This window comes from Marmota flaviventris, chromosome 6, assembly GCF_047511675.1.
Source record: "Marmota flaviventris isolate mMarFla1 chromosome 6, mMarFla1.hap1, whole genome shotgun sequence".
In the NCBI taxonomy this organism is placed as follows: Eukaryota; Metazoa; Chordata; class Mammalia; order Rodentia; family Sciuridae; genus Marmota; species Marmota flaviventris.
Genome location: NC_092503.1, coordinates 23,008,573 through 23,027,566, shown reverse-complemented (window position 1 = coordinate 23,027,566; position 18,994 = coordinate 23,008,573). Strand labels below are relative to the sequence as shown.

At 36.9% G+C, this 18,994-nt stretch overlaps 1 protein-coding gene across 3 annotated transcripts in view; it reads left to right on the top strand.

The window, feature by feature from the left end:
• The window catches only part of Adgrg6 (adhesion G protein-coupled receptor G6), a 135,703-nt gene that overhangs the window by 93,923 nt on the left and 22,786 nt on the right, over positions 1-18,994 (top strand). For all 3 annotated transcript variants that reach the window (XM_071612983.1, XM_027938445.2, XM_071612985.1), the window contains 11 exons: positions 1,057-1,168; positions 2,193-2,257; positions 2,914-3,124; positions 4,052-4,223; positions 5,520-5,660; positions 8,094-8,213; positions 9,775-9,820; positions 11,285-11,391; positions 15,134-15,261; positions 16,162-16,430; positions 17,796-17,892. In XM_071612983.1, the coding sequence (XP_071469084.1) occupies positions 1,057-1,168; positions 2,193-2,257; positions 2,914-3,124; positions 4,052-4,223; positions 5,520-5,660; positions 8,094-8,213; positions 9,775-9,820; positions 11,285-11,391; positions 15,134-15,261; positions 16,162-16,430; positions 17,796-17,892 (1,468 nt within the window). The remainder of the gene's footprint in view (positions 1-1,056; positions 1,169-2,192; positions 2,258-2,913; positions 3,125-4,051; positions 4,224-5,519; positions 5,661-8,093; positions 8,214-9,774; positions 9,821-11,284; positions 11,392-15,133; positions 15,262-16,161; positions 16,431-17,795; positions 17,893-18,994) is intronic.

The window sequence follows — 18,994 nt, the reverse complement described above, 5'->3', positions numbered from 1 at the left end:
TGTGGAGAAATGCTTCCTAACAAACAGGGCTCCTTAGTGTGGGGAGACCACAGCAGCTGCCCTTTCACACACTGGAGTCTCCATAAAGAAGTAATGTGACAAATGGCAGTTAATAAATGACTGAGGGACCCTGGGGGCCAGCTCTATCCCTTCTCAGAGGCTGGAGAATCACAGAACACCCCTCTCTGCATATTTGGATATTTAATTTATAGCATTTAATTTAAATTTTATAGTTTTTCTTCAAGTGGGTCTGTAGAGAAAAATTTCCATCAAATGCTCAAATGCAAAACAACAACAACAACAAAACTAAAACTGGTCATTTTAAAGCCCAGGCCACAATGGGAAAGTTACTTGAATTTTCAGTTGGTGACTATGATACCAGTTCCCAGAACTCCAGTATAACTTGGTGATTTTAAGCATTGAAATATAAGTTTTATTGTAGTTATTGATATATTGCTATTACTTTGATTTTTTTTAAAAAAAATAACATCTGAATCATTTATATCGTGAAGTGTTTGACAATGAAGAAGTGAGGGTAAGATAGGGGACAGTGCTCATAGATACCTTCTTGCCATTCTTTCAGTGAGCTTCCTGGCAGTAGATTATTAGCAGAGAAGCTAATTTTAATATTTATAAAATATGTTCACAACTCAATGATGAAACCATCAATGAATGCACCATAAGCTTTCCACTTTAACAAAGATCATTACATTTTGAATCTTTCAGGTTTACTCTCATTTTCTGTAGTGTTTATTTTTTGAATAAAACTTATGTTACTAATCTATGCTAATTTACATGTATGTTACCTGTTTATGTGTACTCTAGGCACTTTATTGGATGGTTTTATAATATGCAATAATTTCTGTGTCTGAAATGTATTATATGTGTATTCTTCCTTATTTGTAAATTTTTACAGTTTCTGAACATAAAACCCTAGTATTTTATCATTACATGAAATGCATTCCTAATTACCAGGATTGTATTTTGTTTTCATCATGCACCTTTAACATCAAAGGATGGACTGATATTTCTCGTGCTCATTCTCATTTCTCTCAGGTATTTGTGCTGCGGTGGAGGAACCCACAGGCTTTTACTGGCCAGCTATCCCACCTTCTGAGTACAGCCATCCGTGTCCAGACAAGCCTGGCTTTTCTGTTACACGGATATGGTAATATTTTCATTGACTTGTACCAACCAAGCTCCATGCTATTCATATTCCCAGGGTACATGTACTGCTCAGCAGTACTGTTGATTGGGAAAAAGGGCAGGAATCTCTGTATGTGCCTAAATTGTGCTCTTTTGGGTCAGGGGGGTAGAGATAAGGTTAGCAGGTTGTCCAGAAAGGCAGCATTTTTCTCCCAGCAACAAACTCAAGACATATCTAAAGAAAGATCTAGGAACTTGGAAAACAGAGGGTGGTTCCAGGGCAGGTACCTTGTGTATAGCTGACCCTAGCCAGCTTGTAGCCGTGGAACATGCAATTAAAAATCCCAAGACTTTTTAACTGTTTGAAGTGAAGTAGCAAAGAGGGAATAGACAAGATCCAGGCTTAGCAGTCTGCTGATACAGACTGTCAGAATATGAAGTTTCCCTGAATGTCTAACAAAAAACTTGAGAAACAAGATAATTGTAGGGATTCATCCAACTGCTAGTCTCAAATCTAGTTCTTTACCCTCTACCCCACTCCCGGTTAGAGCTTCCTTGGAGGGAATTCAGAAACGGAAACTGCCTAAGTGTGACAACTGCTGTCTTTGACACTTGGTTGAAAGAAGAAGGCTTTAGAGATCGATGAACTGGAATTTAAAATGTAGCCTGACCTCTTTCTGGCTGGAGACCTTGGGAAATTCCTTGGCTTCCCTAAGTCCATTTCCTCATCTATAAAAGATGGATTTCCAGAGTTATGTGAAATAAAAATCAAAATGTATCTATAAAGTTCTTAAAGCAGTACTTGACCAATGTATTCTAGGTTAGGATACAGGATATTGCTTGTATTTTGATTCTGTGATGTAGGCTACTCCTTTCTTCCAGTAAGGATTTTTAGTGTGCACTTTATTTCAACATATTACAGCTTTATTTTCAGATGGAACTTACCTAGATATCAAAACAAATTCTAGAGCTTATTAACTGATATCATAAGCTGTCTTCTCATTTATGTCAAATATTTGAAATATCTTTTTGATGTTGTTTCATAGTTACCGCAATCCTTCCAACACTTCATTAGCCGAGTGGGGGCCCCTCGATTTATCCAACTGTACAAGTAAGTGAGCAACTTCTGTTCAGTTCCCAAAATGAAATGACCTTATGCCTCATGGCTTTCACCTTCTTCAGACATGTTCTTCTGTGTGCTACTGTTTTAATACTAAAAATTAGACATATGACTGTTTTTCTTAAGGTAGAAAGTACATACTTCTCTCATTCTAACTTTATATTCTATTTATTCTATAAGACTAAAATAGTGAAGAAATCTTAGAGAAGACTTTAAAATATATATGTGTAGATATAATATATATGTGTGTATACACATACACACACACACACACATGCATAAATACACCCCCTCAAACATACACAATTACTACTATCAGTGTTTTGTTGTATTGTCAAACAGCAAACGTGCTTATTCAGAGATTCTGGAGTATTTCTTTTAGAACAATATGTGAACACTGGTCTCTTAGAGTTGCTTATGTCTTTGTGTCTTACTAAAGAGAGAAGTTAGTCTGTGTATAAATATTGTATTGTTACCCTGTGCAGACAATCATAAGGGAGTACACACAGGAACCCTGCTTCAGCTATAAAGTAAAATATCACACCATGCTTTGGATCCCTGGACATGCTTAAAATGAAATGTGCAGTAAAATTTTCTATGTTGTTTCTTCAGCCTTTTTTTTTTGTTGTTGTTGTTGTTTGTTTTAGAGGAAGTAAATGAAGTTGCTAATCAGATTTTAAATTTAACTGCTGATGCCCAGAACTTAACCTCAGCCAATATCACCAACATTGTAGAACTGGTCAAAAGAATTGTGAATAGTGAAGAAAACATTGATTTAACACTCGGCTCGACTCTAATGAATATATTTTCTAATATCTTAAGCAGTTCAGATAGTGACTTGCTTGAATCTTCTTCTGAGTAAGTACCTCTCTCTTTTTTTCTTGAAGAGTAAAATTTATTGAATAAATGTGTTGTTGTATAATTTCAAACCTACCTGAGGACTTTGTGGCCTGCCTTCATAATTAAAATCTCTGGAAGATGCATAGACAGTCCCCAAGGTCATTCAAAAAGGGAACTTCAAAAAGTTCTTTTTTTTTTTCTTTTAAGAGAAATAATTTACAAAATGATTAGAGTTGTTATCAAACAGTATATGTAAATCAGCATATCATTTGTCTATTTGAAAATTCCTGAAAGATTACTAATCTGAGGGATATTACTTGGTCAATGTAAGTCTACTGTCCTGTGAACTGGGCATAAACTGCCACAGCTATGTGATTGTTTGACTTTTAAAGTGAAAATGCCTAAGGCAGGTGAAAATGGACCTATTTTTATAGAATCCAGTTTGTGTCCAATAATTTCACTTAATATGTTAATATTAAAGTGTTTAATTATTTTCTGTTCCCTTCTTTTCAACCACATTTCTTTAATGAAAATTTTATATTCATTGAAAGGTATTCTCCAAGTTAATTTGTCTTCAAAATAATAAATTACAAATATTTTCACATCATCTTGTTTCCTTTGATTCTTTCTAAGTTATAAAGTGGGGAGGGTATTTTTCTTATGAGCAAAGAGAGGCCAAAATAAACGAAAGACAGTACTTGTTCAGGATAATTTAATTGTTGGTTTCCCTTAAAGAAGATATTTCTCTTGAGGATGAATCTGTCACTGTGATTCTATGTTTTAACTGATATTATTATGGTTTGGGGTAACTTTGTGGATATTTAAGTTATTATCAGAAAATTTAAGATAATTTTATGTAGTTTGTATTTTGCTATGCATCAAGACATGTGGTCAGGTATCTAAAACATTGTGTACTTAACAGTGACATCATTGTCATTTCTTTAGGGCTTTAAAAACAATTGATGAATTGGCCTTTAAGATAGACCTAAGTAGCACCCCGCATGTGAATATTGCGACTCGGAATTTGGCTCTTGGAATATCGTCCCTGAACCCAGAGACGAATGCAATTTCAAATTTTAGCATTGGTCTTCCAAGCAATAATGAATCATATTTCCAGGTAATAAACCACAGTTTTCTATAATTTTAATTAGTTAATTAGATACAAACTTGATGACCACTTTAACAGTTGTTACTTCAAGGACATGTATGCCCAAGAGGTGGCAAGCTGGTCTGAATATTGGCTAAGTTTAATTCTATCAGCAGCTACAAGTATTGTGGAAGCAGGGAGAAGGTGCCCCTTCATAGCTGAACAATAAGAGGTCATCATCTATGAGAGGTGACATGGAGCCAGGTGTTAAAACATGAGTTGGGGCTGCCATATTGGGGCACCGAGAATCAATCCATTGAGAAGAAAGAGGTCTATTAAGGACTCTGGAAAGTGAAAACCTTTTTACCAGTGATTCTTAAACTGAACATTAGAATCTCCTGGAGAACTTATTAAAACCAATTGCTAGACCTTACCCCAAGAGCTTCTAATGGAATAGGTCCTGGGTCAGACCCTGAAATTTGCACTTTTGAGCAAGTTCCTGAATATTACCAGTGCTGCTGGCCTGAGGATCACACTTCAAGAAATAATGACAGAAAAGTCTGTAAATAGCAGGTGACACTGAGACTGGACAAGTGAGCTGGGGCCAGATTAACAGAGAGCCTCTTGGACATGTTGAAGTCACACTTCAGCAAATAATTTCAAGTGGTTCCTATGTGCCCCAAAACGCTTGCCAGAAGAACAAACAGAATAAATGCAGCCTAGTTCTTTACCTGGCGAAATGTCTACATGGAGCATGATAGTTGTTTAGCTATAGAAATAGACTACACTAAAAATAGAAAAATGTCTGGAGCCCAGGGTTCAAGGAGAACTTTTTTTTTTTTTTTTCTTCACACTGAGTGAAAACTCAGAAAACACTCTGTAGCTTGAGCTATGGTTTCAGTACAAATGATATCTGAGAGTGTTCGGAAAATTTCAGCTGTGGCCTCTTGACAGAGATAATTCAGTTTCTGTACTCCAACAAGTTAACTTCAGTCTCTTTCACTAAGTGTTTTAAAAACAACTCAGAATCTGATAGGCTAGATCCAATCCTCATACAGGTCAATATTGACCAGTTTGTAGATTTCAGGTTTCCTTAGTCAGAGTCAATGTGTTTTCTTCTTTGTCTGGCGTTGTAAACCTTGATTTAGACTCTGGATCGCCTGTGGGGGTTTATCCAGGAGCTGCAGAGGCTGCCATAGAGGTCCAGGGAGCCCCAGCTCTAGCTAACTAGGTGTTTGCAGTTGTTCTCTCTCCTTAGTCAGTGGGTGGAGTGAAGTATCCTTACTATGTCCTTGTGTTCACTCCACCAATATGTGTGTGTGACAGATGGATTTTGAGAGTGAACAAGTGGATCCACTGGCTTCTGTCATTTTGCCTCCAAACTTACTTGAAAACTTAAGTCAAGAAGATTCTGTATTAGTTAGAAGAGCACAGTTTACTTTCTTCAACAAAACTGGACTTTTCCAGGTAAGCATTAATTAAATAATTATTTTTCAATGGCAACTGAAGTTTCTTTGTTAAAAAATAAAAATTAAAGTTCATATTTCTTCCAAATACATCAGAAGGTATTAGAAAAATTAATCTATTTTATTTTCAAAATAAAAAAATGTTTTTATAAACAAAAGGTTTTAATACAATTGTTTAAAAATTTATTTTAGAAAATAATGTGCTTATTAATAGGATAAGTTTATTCCAGTTTTTAAAATTAATAAAAAAATAGGCTAAAAGTTGCATAATGGAATTAAAAATTGAGTTACTAAAGAAGCTACTATTTATTATTCCCTTTGTTAAATATTTTACATTCCTCAGTCCTGTAGGCCTTCAGAATTAAAGAAATTGCACACCAAAGGAAAGGACTTTTTTTTCAATTCAGCAGGAAGCACTGTTTATATAATGAGCAGCATTCTTGGCTTTAATCAGTTTCCCCATTAGTATTTCAAGAGACCTTTGGCTTTCACACATCCGCAGAGTAGGGTGGCATTGTGCTGAGCACATATTATCATTTTTATTGGCTTTAGTTCTAGATACTAGAAGGTCCACTGCCAGCAAACGCTGGTGACCTCTGATTGCCTTTAAGAGTACAGCCCATATACAGCAGTTTCACTGCTTTTCTTAAAACCTGTTACATTCAAGATACCACAGTATTCCAACAGTGTGGTCTGTATAAGAGAAAATCATGTCTCAAGGGCAGGAGAATTGTTTTTAATAAATCCATTCTATGCATCACACAGAGAGGAATGGCCAAGTAGATTACAGATTTAAAAAAATGCCATGGAAGCATTGATAGAAAATCGCTTCAAAAATTTAAAATTTTACCTGTGAACCTTTTAGGTACAAGGTATATAAAACTTTTGAAATTCATATAAATATCACTTATTAAAAACATGATTTACCCTGAGGCTCCTATAACTATAGATGCATACAACTGTATTTATTAAAATTATTGTAATTTGAGGATTATAGTGATATCACCTTAAAAACAATATTAAAGTACGCAGGAGACATCACAAAATGTGAGTGATGCTAAGGCACAGTGGTGAATGCCTGTAATCCTAGTGGCTTGAGAGGCTGAGGCAGGCAGGTCACGAGTTCAAAGCCCCTCAGCAACTTAGCAAGGTCCTAATCAATTCAGTGAGACCCTGTCTCTAAATAAAGTATTTTTAAAAAGGCTTTTGACATGGCTCATTGGTTAAGTAGCACTCCTGGTTTCAATCCCCTTTACCAAAAAAAAAAAAAAAAAAAAAAAAGTGATAGAAGAAGGTCAGGGGTCTGGTTCATGGGAGTAGTTTAGGAGAGTTCTTAGAGTGAGAAGGATCTGTCACTCTTTTGAGTCTTCTCATTTTTCCTTGTCATTTGGCATCTCCTTATCAAAGTTGTTATTAGGAAATGTATTTTTGGTTTTTAAAAATAAATTAACAGCATAGTACTAACATAATAGGCAAGATATAAGTATATCCATATGTACATACATACATACATACATATAAGCATAATAGACAAGATACATACATATATGTATATTATATCTATCCTAGAATAATAGGCAAATATATAGGTATAGATCCATTTTAAGTAGAAGTCTGGTATCACCAACCAATAGCCAGCATTTTGATAGTGATAACCATATAAAATTAATAAAAACCTCTATTTTGGATGCTGAATTTTGCTTGGAATTTAGGACATTTTAAAGCTATTCCAAAACAGCTGATTTATAAGCTGTTGTATGGAGAGAAATTTAGGAGATTTGACAGGAAACACAAGGGAGGAAAATAAAACAGAACTTGCTGGAGAGACAGCCTGTTGGTCTGAGTCATTTTGCAGGACAGGTTCCACTGCAGTGAAGTCTGCAGGTGCTGACATGTAGACAGCACAGAAGAAGGTGAAAGTTCTGCATGGGACTTGCATCCAGTGGAACTACATTTAGGTATAGGTTAGTAAACAGGCCAGGCTCTTGGCATAGATGTAAAAGATGAATTGCTTTTTATTTTTCACACCAAATTTCCTTCATACTTCTCTAAAGGAAAAAAAAAAAAACTTCATCTGTTTTCTAGAGTAGGGAAATGAACTAATTGTTTCACACTTGTTCATGAGTTTATATTATTTATGGGTTTGCATTGTTCCAGATATGAACTGGCTGACATCAGTTACCCCGATCACGAATGGAGTTTTATGAATACTACCTTATTATACTGGCTCATAATGCCCCCTCAATATATTTATTGTGATAAGGGAAGTAGCACAGCTCCTTCAGGAAAGCCAGCAATTTTATGTTATAAACAGGATGCTCTAGAGTCGAAGATCTTAAGTGTAAAAATTGCTGACAGTTTGCTTATTTTGGAGCACAGAAGCAAAATAAAAGTGTGTACTTCTGACTCAGGCACGCAATTTTTTTTTCCAAAGGATGTGGGACCCCAAAGAAAAACCTTAGTGAGTTATGTGATGGCATGCAGTATTGGAAACATTACTATCCAGGATCTAAAGGACCCCGTTCAAATTAAAATCAAACATACAAGAACTCAGGTAAGAAAATGCTACCAGTTGTGATTGAGCAGTGCAAACTATTTCAGAGAATTGTGGGCCTTTTCCTTTTACATGTTAGTAAGTAACTGGCACTTTTTATGAGGGCAAGAATCAGTGTTCCAGAAGGGAGGCCACCAGTCAGGCAGTGCTCTGCGGTCACCGTGAGTATCATCAGCTTGGGGCATAGTGTGGGAATTAGTCTTACCTAGGACTCATGAACCAGAAAGCATGGGAGTGAAGAAAAAGATAACTGTTCTTAAAAAATGACACACATCATTTCAAATAAGTTGGATCTAATATCTTGCACCATTCTACCATAGGAGGTTTTGGTTGTGTCTCTATATTTTTAAAGTAAAAAGTAACTGCAGTTGGGAATGTCAAGGAGCAACAGAAGGGAAGATTTATTCTTTAAGGAGTTAGCAGTTGCTTGAAATCTTGGCAAATGTTACTTCTCTTGCCTTATTGAACTGTCCTCAGTGCCCTGGAAACAGGTTTTCCCACTTTTCTAGGGGGCCCCAGTGATGATCCTGCCATTTGTCTGGCAGGAAGAGAGCAGACAGATAAGGGCTAACAATTGGAGTTAAGTCATTGCAGAATCCTTGGAGAGGATCCTTGAAGACCTTCTCCAAAGAGACCTTGTGGCCTCTTTGTTTATCAGCCCCTTTCTCTATAAAGGAGGATTTTTAAAAAACTGTGGTGGAATGTACTTGACAAAATTTACCATTTTATCATTTTTAAATGTGCGGTTCAGTAGCATTAAGTGTATTCACATTGTACCATCCGTCTCTACAAGTTTTCCATCTTCTTTGACTGAAACTCCATTCCCATTAAACACTACCTCCCTATTCTCACCTTCCAAGAACCTCTGGTAACCGCTGCTCAACTCTAGATCACTATTAATTTGACTCTTCTAGGTACCTCAAAAAGTGGAATCGTACAGTATTTGTCCTTTGGGACAATAAATTGATTATTTCACTTAGCAGAATGTCTTCAAGACATAAAGCAGCATCTGTCATCAGAATTTCTTTTTCTTTTTAGGGTCAGATCATATTCCATTATATGTATATATCAGAATTTGTGTATCCATTTGTCCATCAGTGGACATTTGAGTTGCTTCTATTTTTTGGTTATTGTGAAGAACACAGATGTATAAATATCTCTCTGAGTTGCTTCTTTCAGTTTGTTTCTGTATATATCCAGACACAAAGAAGAATTTTGAAGAATGTGAAATTATAGTATAAAGAGCTTTGCTAAATATTAGGAATGGTAGTGGATGTATTCAGTATTTAATGATGGGACATGTAGTAACCTGCAGGAAAAAAATGGGTGATTTGATTCCTCATAAGGTTTCTAAGGTTATAGCTGATTTTCCCTTGGGATCTCCATTCTGAGAGAATATCCTCTATAGATCACCTCAGGTTTTCAGGTTGTATTGGCGTGTCTCATGCTGATCTATTTCTTTGTGAACCCTGTAGCATTTTCTTCTTTGCCACATTTCAATCATGTGCTTTTTAAGTTATTTTAAACACAATTTCACATGTTTATTCTTGTGTTGATATAGGAAGTGCATCGTCCCATCTGTGCCTTCTGGGATTTGAACAAAAACAGTAAGTGTTAAAATACTGGTTGTGTTAATATAGATAACAACGAATTTTAAACACCATTAGACACCTCCATTTCCTTTAATTCCACTCCAAACCACAATGAGTCACAATGTAAGTGTAAGAGCAACTGAACTGCAGATTTCAGTTTATATCACTAAGTCAATTTTAATTTATGTGACTTTTTAGACACTACAAGAAGAAATGGGCATACTTGACTTTTTTTTTTTTAATGAAACAACTCTTTGATTTCAGTCATTTGTCAAATACGGTATAGACTTTTGTTGTGACTGTTAGTTGAATGTAGGCACACACTTGACGTTATTCTTCTAGGATACATAGGAAGATATTACTTGATATGCACAAGTCATATGATTAGAAACCCAGCTTCTATTTCAAGTTAGGGTGGGTGGAGAAAACACCAAGGAAGATAAAGATAGGGATGGTGATAGTGGACGTGGATTACAGGAAAGAAATGAGCAGCCTCTACAACACCGCAAACAAATAGAGGATGTCAAAGTAAAGCAATAAGCACATCATTAGGCTGCAGCTGTGGAAATCTCCTTGAGGGGATTTGCCTCCAGCCATAAGTGATGAACTTCATGTGTCTGTACCTTCCATGTCCCCTTCCATCAGGGTCCCCCACTGGAATTATCGTGGCCAAATCTGTTCCAGCAACATGCTGGATACTTTGTTAAATGCCAGTAATATTCATTTTTAGAGTGAGAGAGAAAGACAGAGAGTGCCCCAAAGTGTGGTCAAACCTCTTTTTTATTTTGGACAATCCTTGATATAGCTGGACAGTTTTGTGGTTTGGTTGCACAGTTTGGAGACCCTGATTTCATCATATACATTTGTTAAATATTACCTTATATCTTTACATGCTGTTCAAATAAATGGATCTCATATTTTGATCATAGGAGTTGTTCATACTCTATATTATACTATTAAAGTCAGAAAGGATACACTCAAACCACGCGTAGTTAAGTCATCACCATGCTTGACTGCTGTGCTCATAATCACATATTCTAAGAAAGCAGACTTCCTTTGTTCTTAGGGCTTCACAAAAATACAGACCCATCCTATGGAGCAGTATTGGTCTCCAGAAAGTTCATGAGCATGTAGCACATTTGAAAAGGAGCATTCTTTATAGAAACTTTTTTTCAATTATGTTACAATTAAACTCAAACATTTGCAGAACCCCCAAACACTCCAGTAGAACACAGTGAAACACAGGTTCCACAGATTCACTATCTAGATTGTCTCTAACTGCCTGCTCAGCACTAGCCTCCTGTGAGTCCAGGATCCAGGATTATTTTACATATTGGTAACTTTATGAATGGCATTCATTGCACAGATAAACTCAGTAAGACAGACCAGATGAGGCTGAGGCAGATTTTCTGAAAGTCATCCCATTCCTTATGGAGAAGATGCTGTTGCTCTCACTCTCTTTATTGATTCCTCCCACAGAAAGTCTTGGAGGATGGAACACGTCAGGGTGCATTGCGCACAACGATTCAGATGCAAGCGAGACCATCTGCCTGTGTAACCACTTCACACACTTCGGAGTCCTGATGGTGAGGGGGGTTTCTAAGCTCATTTTGACATCATGTAATTTCAGAAGGCATACTTCTTTCTTTTTTTAAACTTTTCTTTTTAGATTTTGTGTTTGAAGAATTTTTTTTCCTGATCATGCCCGTCTATACCCTAAATCTTAATTCTTAAAGAAAAATCTAATTAATAGAGAACATATATTAAAAATATAAGAAAGTAATTATAGAACTCTACGTGTTTTTTACAGTATTGACAGTGATGACAGATAATCCCAGAAATAAGAAAATCTCTGTTAAGAGAGAAATAGAGTCTTGGAAACAGGAGACAGGAATAAGAGGGAGGCAAAGTTAAAGAAGAAGATGTTGGAAGAGAACTGTGAATTGTTTGATCAAAATTTTTCTTATGTTATGACTCAGTCTGTCATTCTGTACCAGGCTCTGTGCCAGGGAATATTCCTCCTGGAGATGGCAGCACCTCAGAAGAGACCTTAGTGATGATGGGCGTGGTGTTTCTCTGGCTCTCAGGCCTTGTATCATTCTTTTCTTCTTTTCTTCCTTCCTTTTTTCCCATGGCTCTTTTTTTTTTTTTCTTTTTTATCTTGTTGGCCAGCCTGCTCAACAATTTTAAACAAAAATTAGAGCACATCTTTGTTTTTTTAATCCCACAAATTTTCACCCCATGTCCAAGGACTTATTTGTGTTTATCCATAGACTTGCATTTTCCCTTTTATCTGGTACACTAGTGTTTTTGCACACACTTCTGGAATCCAGACTGCCATCCAGATTATCACAGCCATTGTTTCTGTATGGTTTCTGTAAAGGAACCAACCACATTTGTTTTTAAATAGGAGATGGGAGTAGTGCAAGCTGAGTCAAAAAGCTTTTCCAGTTGAAATCACAGACATGAGGTTGTGTTTATCCCCCTCCTTTAAATCTTAGGCACTTCTTCCTGTGGGGACAGGGAGGAAGTGGTGAGAAACTGTGGGATGTAGCATTTGGCTCATGAATATACTTGGCCTATGCAAATGGCCGATGTCACATGGCAATTCTGCAAATTGTAATTTTCCTGACAACCCAGGACATTAGTGCTCTCAGGGATGAGAGCAAATCATTGAAAAAGGTGGTGGTAAGTCACAGAAAGTAACTTTTTAATGTTCTCAAAATACAAATATTTTTTCTTTACTGCCAGAGCATGAAAATGAATAATTAAACTATAAAATTATTTTCCCTAAGCAATCTAGAAAGAAAATTATATTTCTTTCCATATTCTTTTTTCTTTAAAAGTGAAAAGAGGAAGTTTTCAGAAAATACTTATTTTCAACAATTATTCATTCAGGTATAGGAGCTTTAACTTAATTCATTTAAATATTTTAACCGTGTGTGTGTGTGTGTGTGTGTGTGTGTGTGTGTGAGAGAGAGAGAGAGAGAGAGACAACACATAATTGCATCTGTTAAGTCTAATATTAGGTAAATAGATAATAGTAACAAAAGAGAATATTAAGAGATAGTTCATATGCAATCAGATTTTGGCTACACATTATTTTAAGTGGTCAGTTCCTTCATATATTATTTAAATTGTGTTTGGAGTAAAAACACTCTACATGATTGTACATTATTTTTTCTGTTGCCATCTGATTAAACAGTTAATTTTTTTATATATATGGAAATATGCATCTTTAGCATTATCTTTCCATTTTATACCTTGACTGTTTTTATAGGATTATAAATTGCTTTAAGAAAATCTTGCCAAAATTCATCCTTTCTGGCCATGTGTTCATATCCTTTCAGCTTTTCCAGACCACCAAGATTTTGCTAAGAGTCTTTCTTAATTTACAAACTCTTTATTCATTTGCATAGATTTTTCTGAATCTAAATTTTTCCCATGACACATTCACCCAGAATCATATCTTCCAATCTACAAATGTGCGAGGGATTCAATGTCCTCTACTACATTTATCTGTAGTAAAACTGACTTTCATATTTTGAACATTAGTGTATTTTCATGTTGACTGGTTCAGAGGGATAAATATTTCCATTCTCCAAAAGTTCCAAACAGCATGAGAATTGCGTGTAAATGGGGATCAGTAAAAAGCCTTAATTTTTATTTTAAATTTTGGTTTAATTGAGGTTTGCCAGTCAATTGCCTTATCTAGATGGCAACAGAGTTTTTTTTTTTTTTTTTTTTTTTTTTTTTTGTTGTTGTTGTTGTTTTTAAGAGGTAGTAACATATCACATGGAGGTCCCTCAAGACTGTGATTCAGTTCTCTGGCCTATGCTGTCCTGCAGTGACTGAACTGTGGTGAAGTAGCCTGTCCAAAGTCAAGTGGCACTGACTTAGAACTTCCTACAAGGTACCATGGGAATCCCATGTGCCCCAGTGTTTTGAGGAATTCTTGAATCAATAAGATTAGAAAGGGCCCCTCTGACTTCCAGCACCTGCTTCTGCTGATTTCCATCACTTTGTGCATAAAGGAAATATACCTGTTCCTTACTGCATCAGTCATACCTGGAATTCACTCTCCTTTTTTTTCATTTTGCACACATGTACACATATAGAAATACCAGTAGCTCAATGCCTATGTGAGGAGCAGATTTCTGTCTTTTTTAAAAAAAAATATTTTTAGTGAAAGAAAATTTTAAAAAAGGTATTATGGACATGATGCCTTTATTTATTTGTTTGTTTGTTCATTTGTTTGTTTGTTTAATGTGGTTCTGAGGATCAAACCCTGTGCCTCATTGCATGCTTGGCAAGCATTCTACAACTGAGCTCCAACCCTAGCCCAGGAGCAGATTTTTTGACACTTGCTGAATATTAAAGAAAAATAACATAGAGGAGGAAAAATTTTTGTTATAAGATCTAGAAGTTTAAACTTCCAGTTTAATAAATCCCTTCTCTAAGAATGCTGAATTTTTGAACATTTGCATGATAGAAGTTACTTTCTCCTCCAACCAGGATTGAGTAGTTGATCTTAAGATTTATCCCTATTTCATTCCCCTATTTAAGGAGAAAAGAAGATTTTACTACCAGGTTTAGACTTTGCAGGTCTGCCTAAGTATATTGAAATTAATGCTTCATAGTAACATGCTGGAAAGTGTGCTAATCTGAAAGAATATGTTCACTCCACTACAACCCGAACACTGTAAATTGCATCCTTTCAGGTCTATAGGGATCAAAATGCTTTGACCCAAAACCTCTTAGTGGCTTCTCATTTATGAAAAATAAATAAACCACCACAACTTCTGCACACCAAGCTTTAAACTGACCACAATTAAAAGCCTCAACACCATCCTTAGAGCCACACCCTCGTAGCCACCACCAGCTTCTGGCTGTCTCCTGGCTCAGCACCTCCAACCCAGCAAGGAATCTAAGGGTAGGAGGGTCTGGCCACATGGGCTCCCGTGGCCTCCATTTGTACTCATGCCCCAGTCCTGTAAATATTATAAATGGGTCTAATAACATTATGCATGGCAGCTACCTCCTCTCCAGTTTCAGTTGGGGGACCTGTAGTTTTATTCTTCACCTTAAGCTGGAATTCAAGGAGCTTGGGTAAGAAAGTAATGATAAAAATACAATGTGCACCTGCTTTGGTCAGTAATTTTCTTTCACATAGTGACCCACAAGAGTGCAATAGATGGCAATCTTAACATTGACGTCCATTGTTGTTTTATCCCCTGAGATTCTGTATGATGTTAGCAGTGAACTTTTAGTGGCACAGAGCACCACTCTGGAACAATTCTTAACAGCTGCTTCCCATGTCTTGTGCAGGACCTTCCAAGAAGCGCCTCACAGATCGACGCAAGAAACACGAAGGTCCTCACGTTCATCACCTACATCGGCTGTGGAGTATCTTCCATCTTTTCAGCGGCAACCCTGCTGACATATGTTGCTTTTGAGTAAGTATTTATCTGTCTGCCAAGCCCAGTGCTAACTGTTCCAAATATGAAAGAGAAAATTGCTTTGGCTCTTGAAAACAATTATATACTCTGTGATTCATGTCGGGTGGTTCAGTTTTCAAGTTCAGGTTTCTCCTATCACACAACATGAATTTTCCAGCTATGAATCTTATTTGTAATTACCATACTTCTATTTATAAGATGGTTTCACATATGTTAAAGATGATTGACATTTAAGTAAATACAAAGTGTAAAAAGTACTTGGTACTTTCTTCATTGTACAGATGAAAATATTTTTAAAAGATGAAGGTATTTGCCTCAGTCCTGAAACAGGAATTTTTTTTTTAAAAAAGGAGGATCTTTAATTCATTAAAAATTAAGAAACTTCAAAAAATTTAGGGGCATTAGTTTTTTAATAAAAATATCATTCTTGTACTAGAATTTTTCCTGGATTAAAAAAAGATATCTGAAAACCAGTTGGGAATTTTGTGAACAATTGGAAACAGTTTTGTAATAAAATTACTATTCAAAAAGTTTTTATAGGCTGCCAAATACTCATAAATATCTTTAGCCCTCTGCATAGTGGAACCATGTCATAAAGATGGCTTTCTCAACTATTACACAGTTGCAGAAGATATGAAGTTACCCCCACGCTCAAAAAATAATAAATTAATAGAAGGAAAATCAACAGAATAGAGGTGAGGGGTCAGGAGGGGGAGGAGGGAAGAGTAGCCAGTAGGAACTGGTGTTGAAATGGAGCAAATTATGTTATATTTGCATTTATGAATATGTTAGAATGAACCCCACAATTATGTAAAACTACAGTGCTAAATAAAATTAAAAATTTAAAAATTATTTACAATATGTGTTCTTGTGTGTGTTTTTTTCTCCCTTTTTTAGAAAACTGCGAAGGGATTATCCCTCCAAGATCCTGATGAACCTGAGCACAGCCCTGCTGTTCCTGAACCTGACCTTCCTCCTGGATGGCTGGGTCACCTCCTTCGGCATGAAGGGACTCTGTGTTGCAGTGGCTGCTCTCCTCCACTTCTTCCTTCTGGCAACCTTTACCTGGATGGGGCTGGAAGCCATTCACATGTACATTGCTTTAGTGAAAGTATTCAACACTTATATTCGCCGGTATATTCTAAAATTCTGCATCATAGGCTGGGGTAAGCCTCCTAAAATTTTTTGACTTTGTTCTTTCTATCATGAAAATTGCCCAATTCTCATAAGAAAAATCTGTATTTCTAAAGAACAATACTGTTGAGAGAAACTCCAGCATTGTGAGTTATGTGGATTAGAGATACATATCCAAAGGAAGGAATCCTCCAAACTATCTTTAAAAACCCTTCCACAAGCTGGGCACAGTGGCACATGCCTGTAATCCCAGCAGCTCAGAGGCTGAGGCAGGAGGATTGTGAGTTCAAGGCTAGCCTCAGCAATCTGGTGAGGACCTAAGCAATTCAGCGAGACTCTGTTTCTAAACTAAATACAAAAAAAAAGGGGTGGGGGGTGGCTGGTGATGTGGCTCAGTGGTTAAGCCCCCTGGTTTCATGGGTTTAATACCCGGTACCAAAAAAAAAAAAAAAAACTTCTTCTACAGTACTCACTAAATTCAGGAGTAAAGGAGAAGCCTTAGCTCCTGACTCACCACCAACTCATTTCCTGAGCTCAGAGCCAGCCCACCCAAGTCTGAAGCAGCAGCTGGCCAACCGCGGCACATTTCCATTATACCTCCTGATATAAAGGCCAGCTGCGACTCCTCACTGTACTCATCCCTAAACACATGCCCATATTGTGGAAACCAGAGGAAGAATGTGAGTTTTTTGTGTGCAGCTAGGAGACTTACAGAATTTTTGCCTATAACTCCATCAGACATAGAGTGGTTGTGTTAGTCTCTTTGGAATTATCTCCTCTGGCTTCTTTCTTTGTCTGGGTTGTATTATTGGGCCTAACCTTTAGAACTTTCTCAAAAATCATTTTCAAATGATAATATAGAAGCATGAGACATTCCCAAGATGTTCAGCACCCCCTTAGGAGGCAGTAAAACCTTTGTTCAGGGAATTGGGCTGGCATACATTTCCCCTGTAAATACATACATGAATATTGTATTGATTCTCTAGAGAGAAAAGAGAAGACTGTAAAGATTTTATATCCCTGTTGTTCCCCCCACACTAATTTTTCTAAAGACTTTATCCAAAAAGGGGGGAATTAGCTGCCATTGTTGTATCTGCCTGAACTCTGATGGCCTAATGAAAACCACATTGGCTCATGCTGCATTCGATAGAATCAGGTTTGGGACCTCTAGTAAGTTCAGCTAAGCAAACAGAACTTTAATTGTTGCCAAATGAGTTTCATGTTCCACTCCAAAAAAGACTTTGTGGTTGGTTCTAACCAAGTTGCCCCTTATAAGAAGTTTGTGTGCTGTGGTTGGGGGAGGCGGGGCTCTGCTACTTCCTTGCGATTGTCCATCTTAAAAAAAAAAGTTCCAGATACTTCTGAAGAGCTGTGCGTGTCCTGTCTTTTTGTAACAGGTTTACCTGCCTTGGTGGTGTCCATTATTCTGGCAAGCAAAAATCAAAATGAAGTCTATGGAAAAGAAAGCTACGGGAAAGAGCAAGGTGATGAATTGTAAGTGATATGAACTTGGGGAACCTACTTGTGAGGGACATACTCCTGTTTCCTTAAACTTAGTATTACGTTCTCATGCCAGAGTGAGGCTCTTGTTTTAAAAGGTTTTAGTTCATTTGCATCACATTGTCAAGGTCTCTGCTACTCCGCAGATGGGTTTATTTGAATGTCCTGATGTGTTCAAGCTGCTTTTCTTTTTTTTTTTTTTTAAAATAATCAATTAATTAATTTTCATTAGGTATATATGACAGCAGAATGGATTTTGATTCATTGTACACAATTGCAGCATAACTTTTCATTTCTCTGCTTGTACACAGTGTAGTGTCGCACTATATGTACAGTCATACATGTACCTAGGGTAATGGTGTCCGTCTCATTCTACCATCTTTCCTACCCCCACTCCCCCTCTGCACCCCTTCCTCCCCTTTGCCCCATCAAAGTTCCTCCATTTTTCCCATGCCCCGCCCCCATTATGGATCAGCATCCGCTTATCAGAGAGAACATTGGGCCTTTGGTTTTTTGGGATTGGCTTACTTCGCTTAGCATGATATTCTCCAACTCCATCCATTTACCTGCAAATGCCATAATTTTATTCTCTTTTAATGCAGAGTAATATTCCTTTGTGTATATATATCACAGTTTCTTTAATCATTCATCTATTGAAGGGCATCTAGGTTGCTCCAACAGTTTAGCTATTGTGAATTGAGCTGCTATGAACATTGATGTGGCTGCATTACTATAGTATGCTGATTTTAAATACTTTGGGTATAGACCAGGGAGTGGGAAGCTAGATCAAATGGAACCACCATTTGACCCAGCTATCTAGCTGCTTTTCTATGCTAACATGATACTCCGTCATCCAGGGAGTTTAGGAGCAGCATAGGATACTGCCTCCTCCCTCCAGGAGACCCATCCTATTTGAGAAAAGTCCACAGTAGTCCTACGTCCTGAGGCTCACACTCATCTTCAGGAGAGTTCAGTAGCAGTGTCTTACAGTGAATCAATCAATGTCATTGTGAGTGCTATGGAGAAATGTAGAAGATGGAGAATAGGGAGTTCTTAAATAATTTGGAAAATTTTCTTCACACAGTGAGCTTGCTGA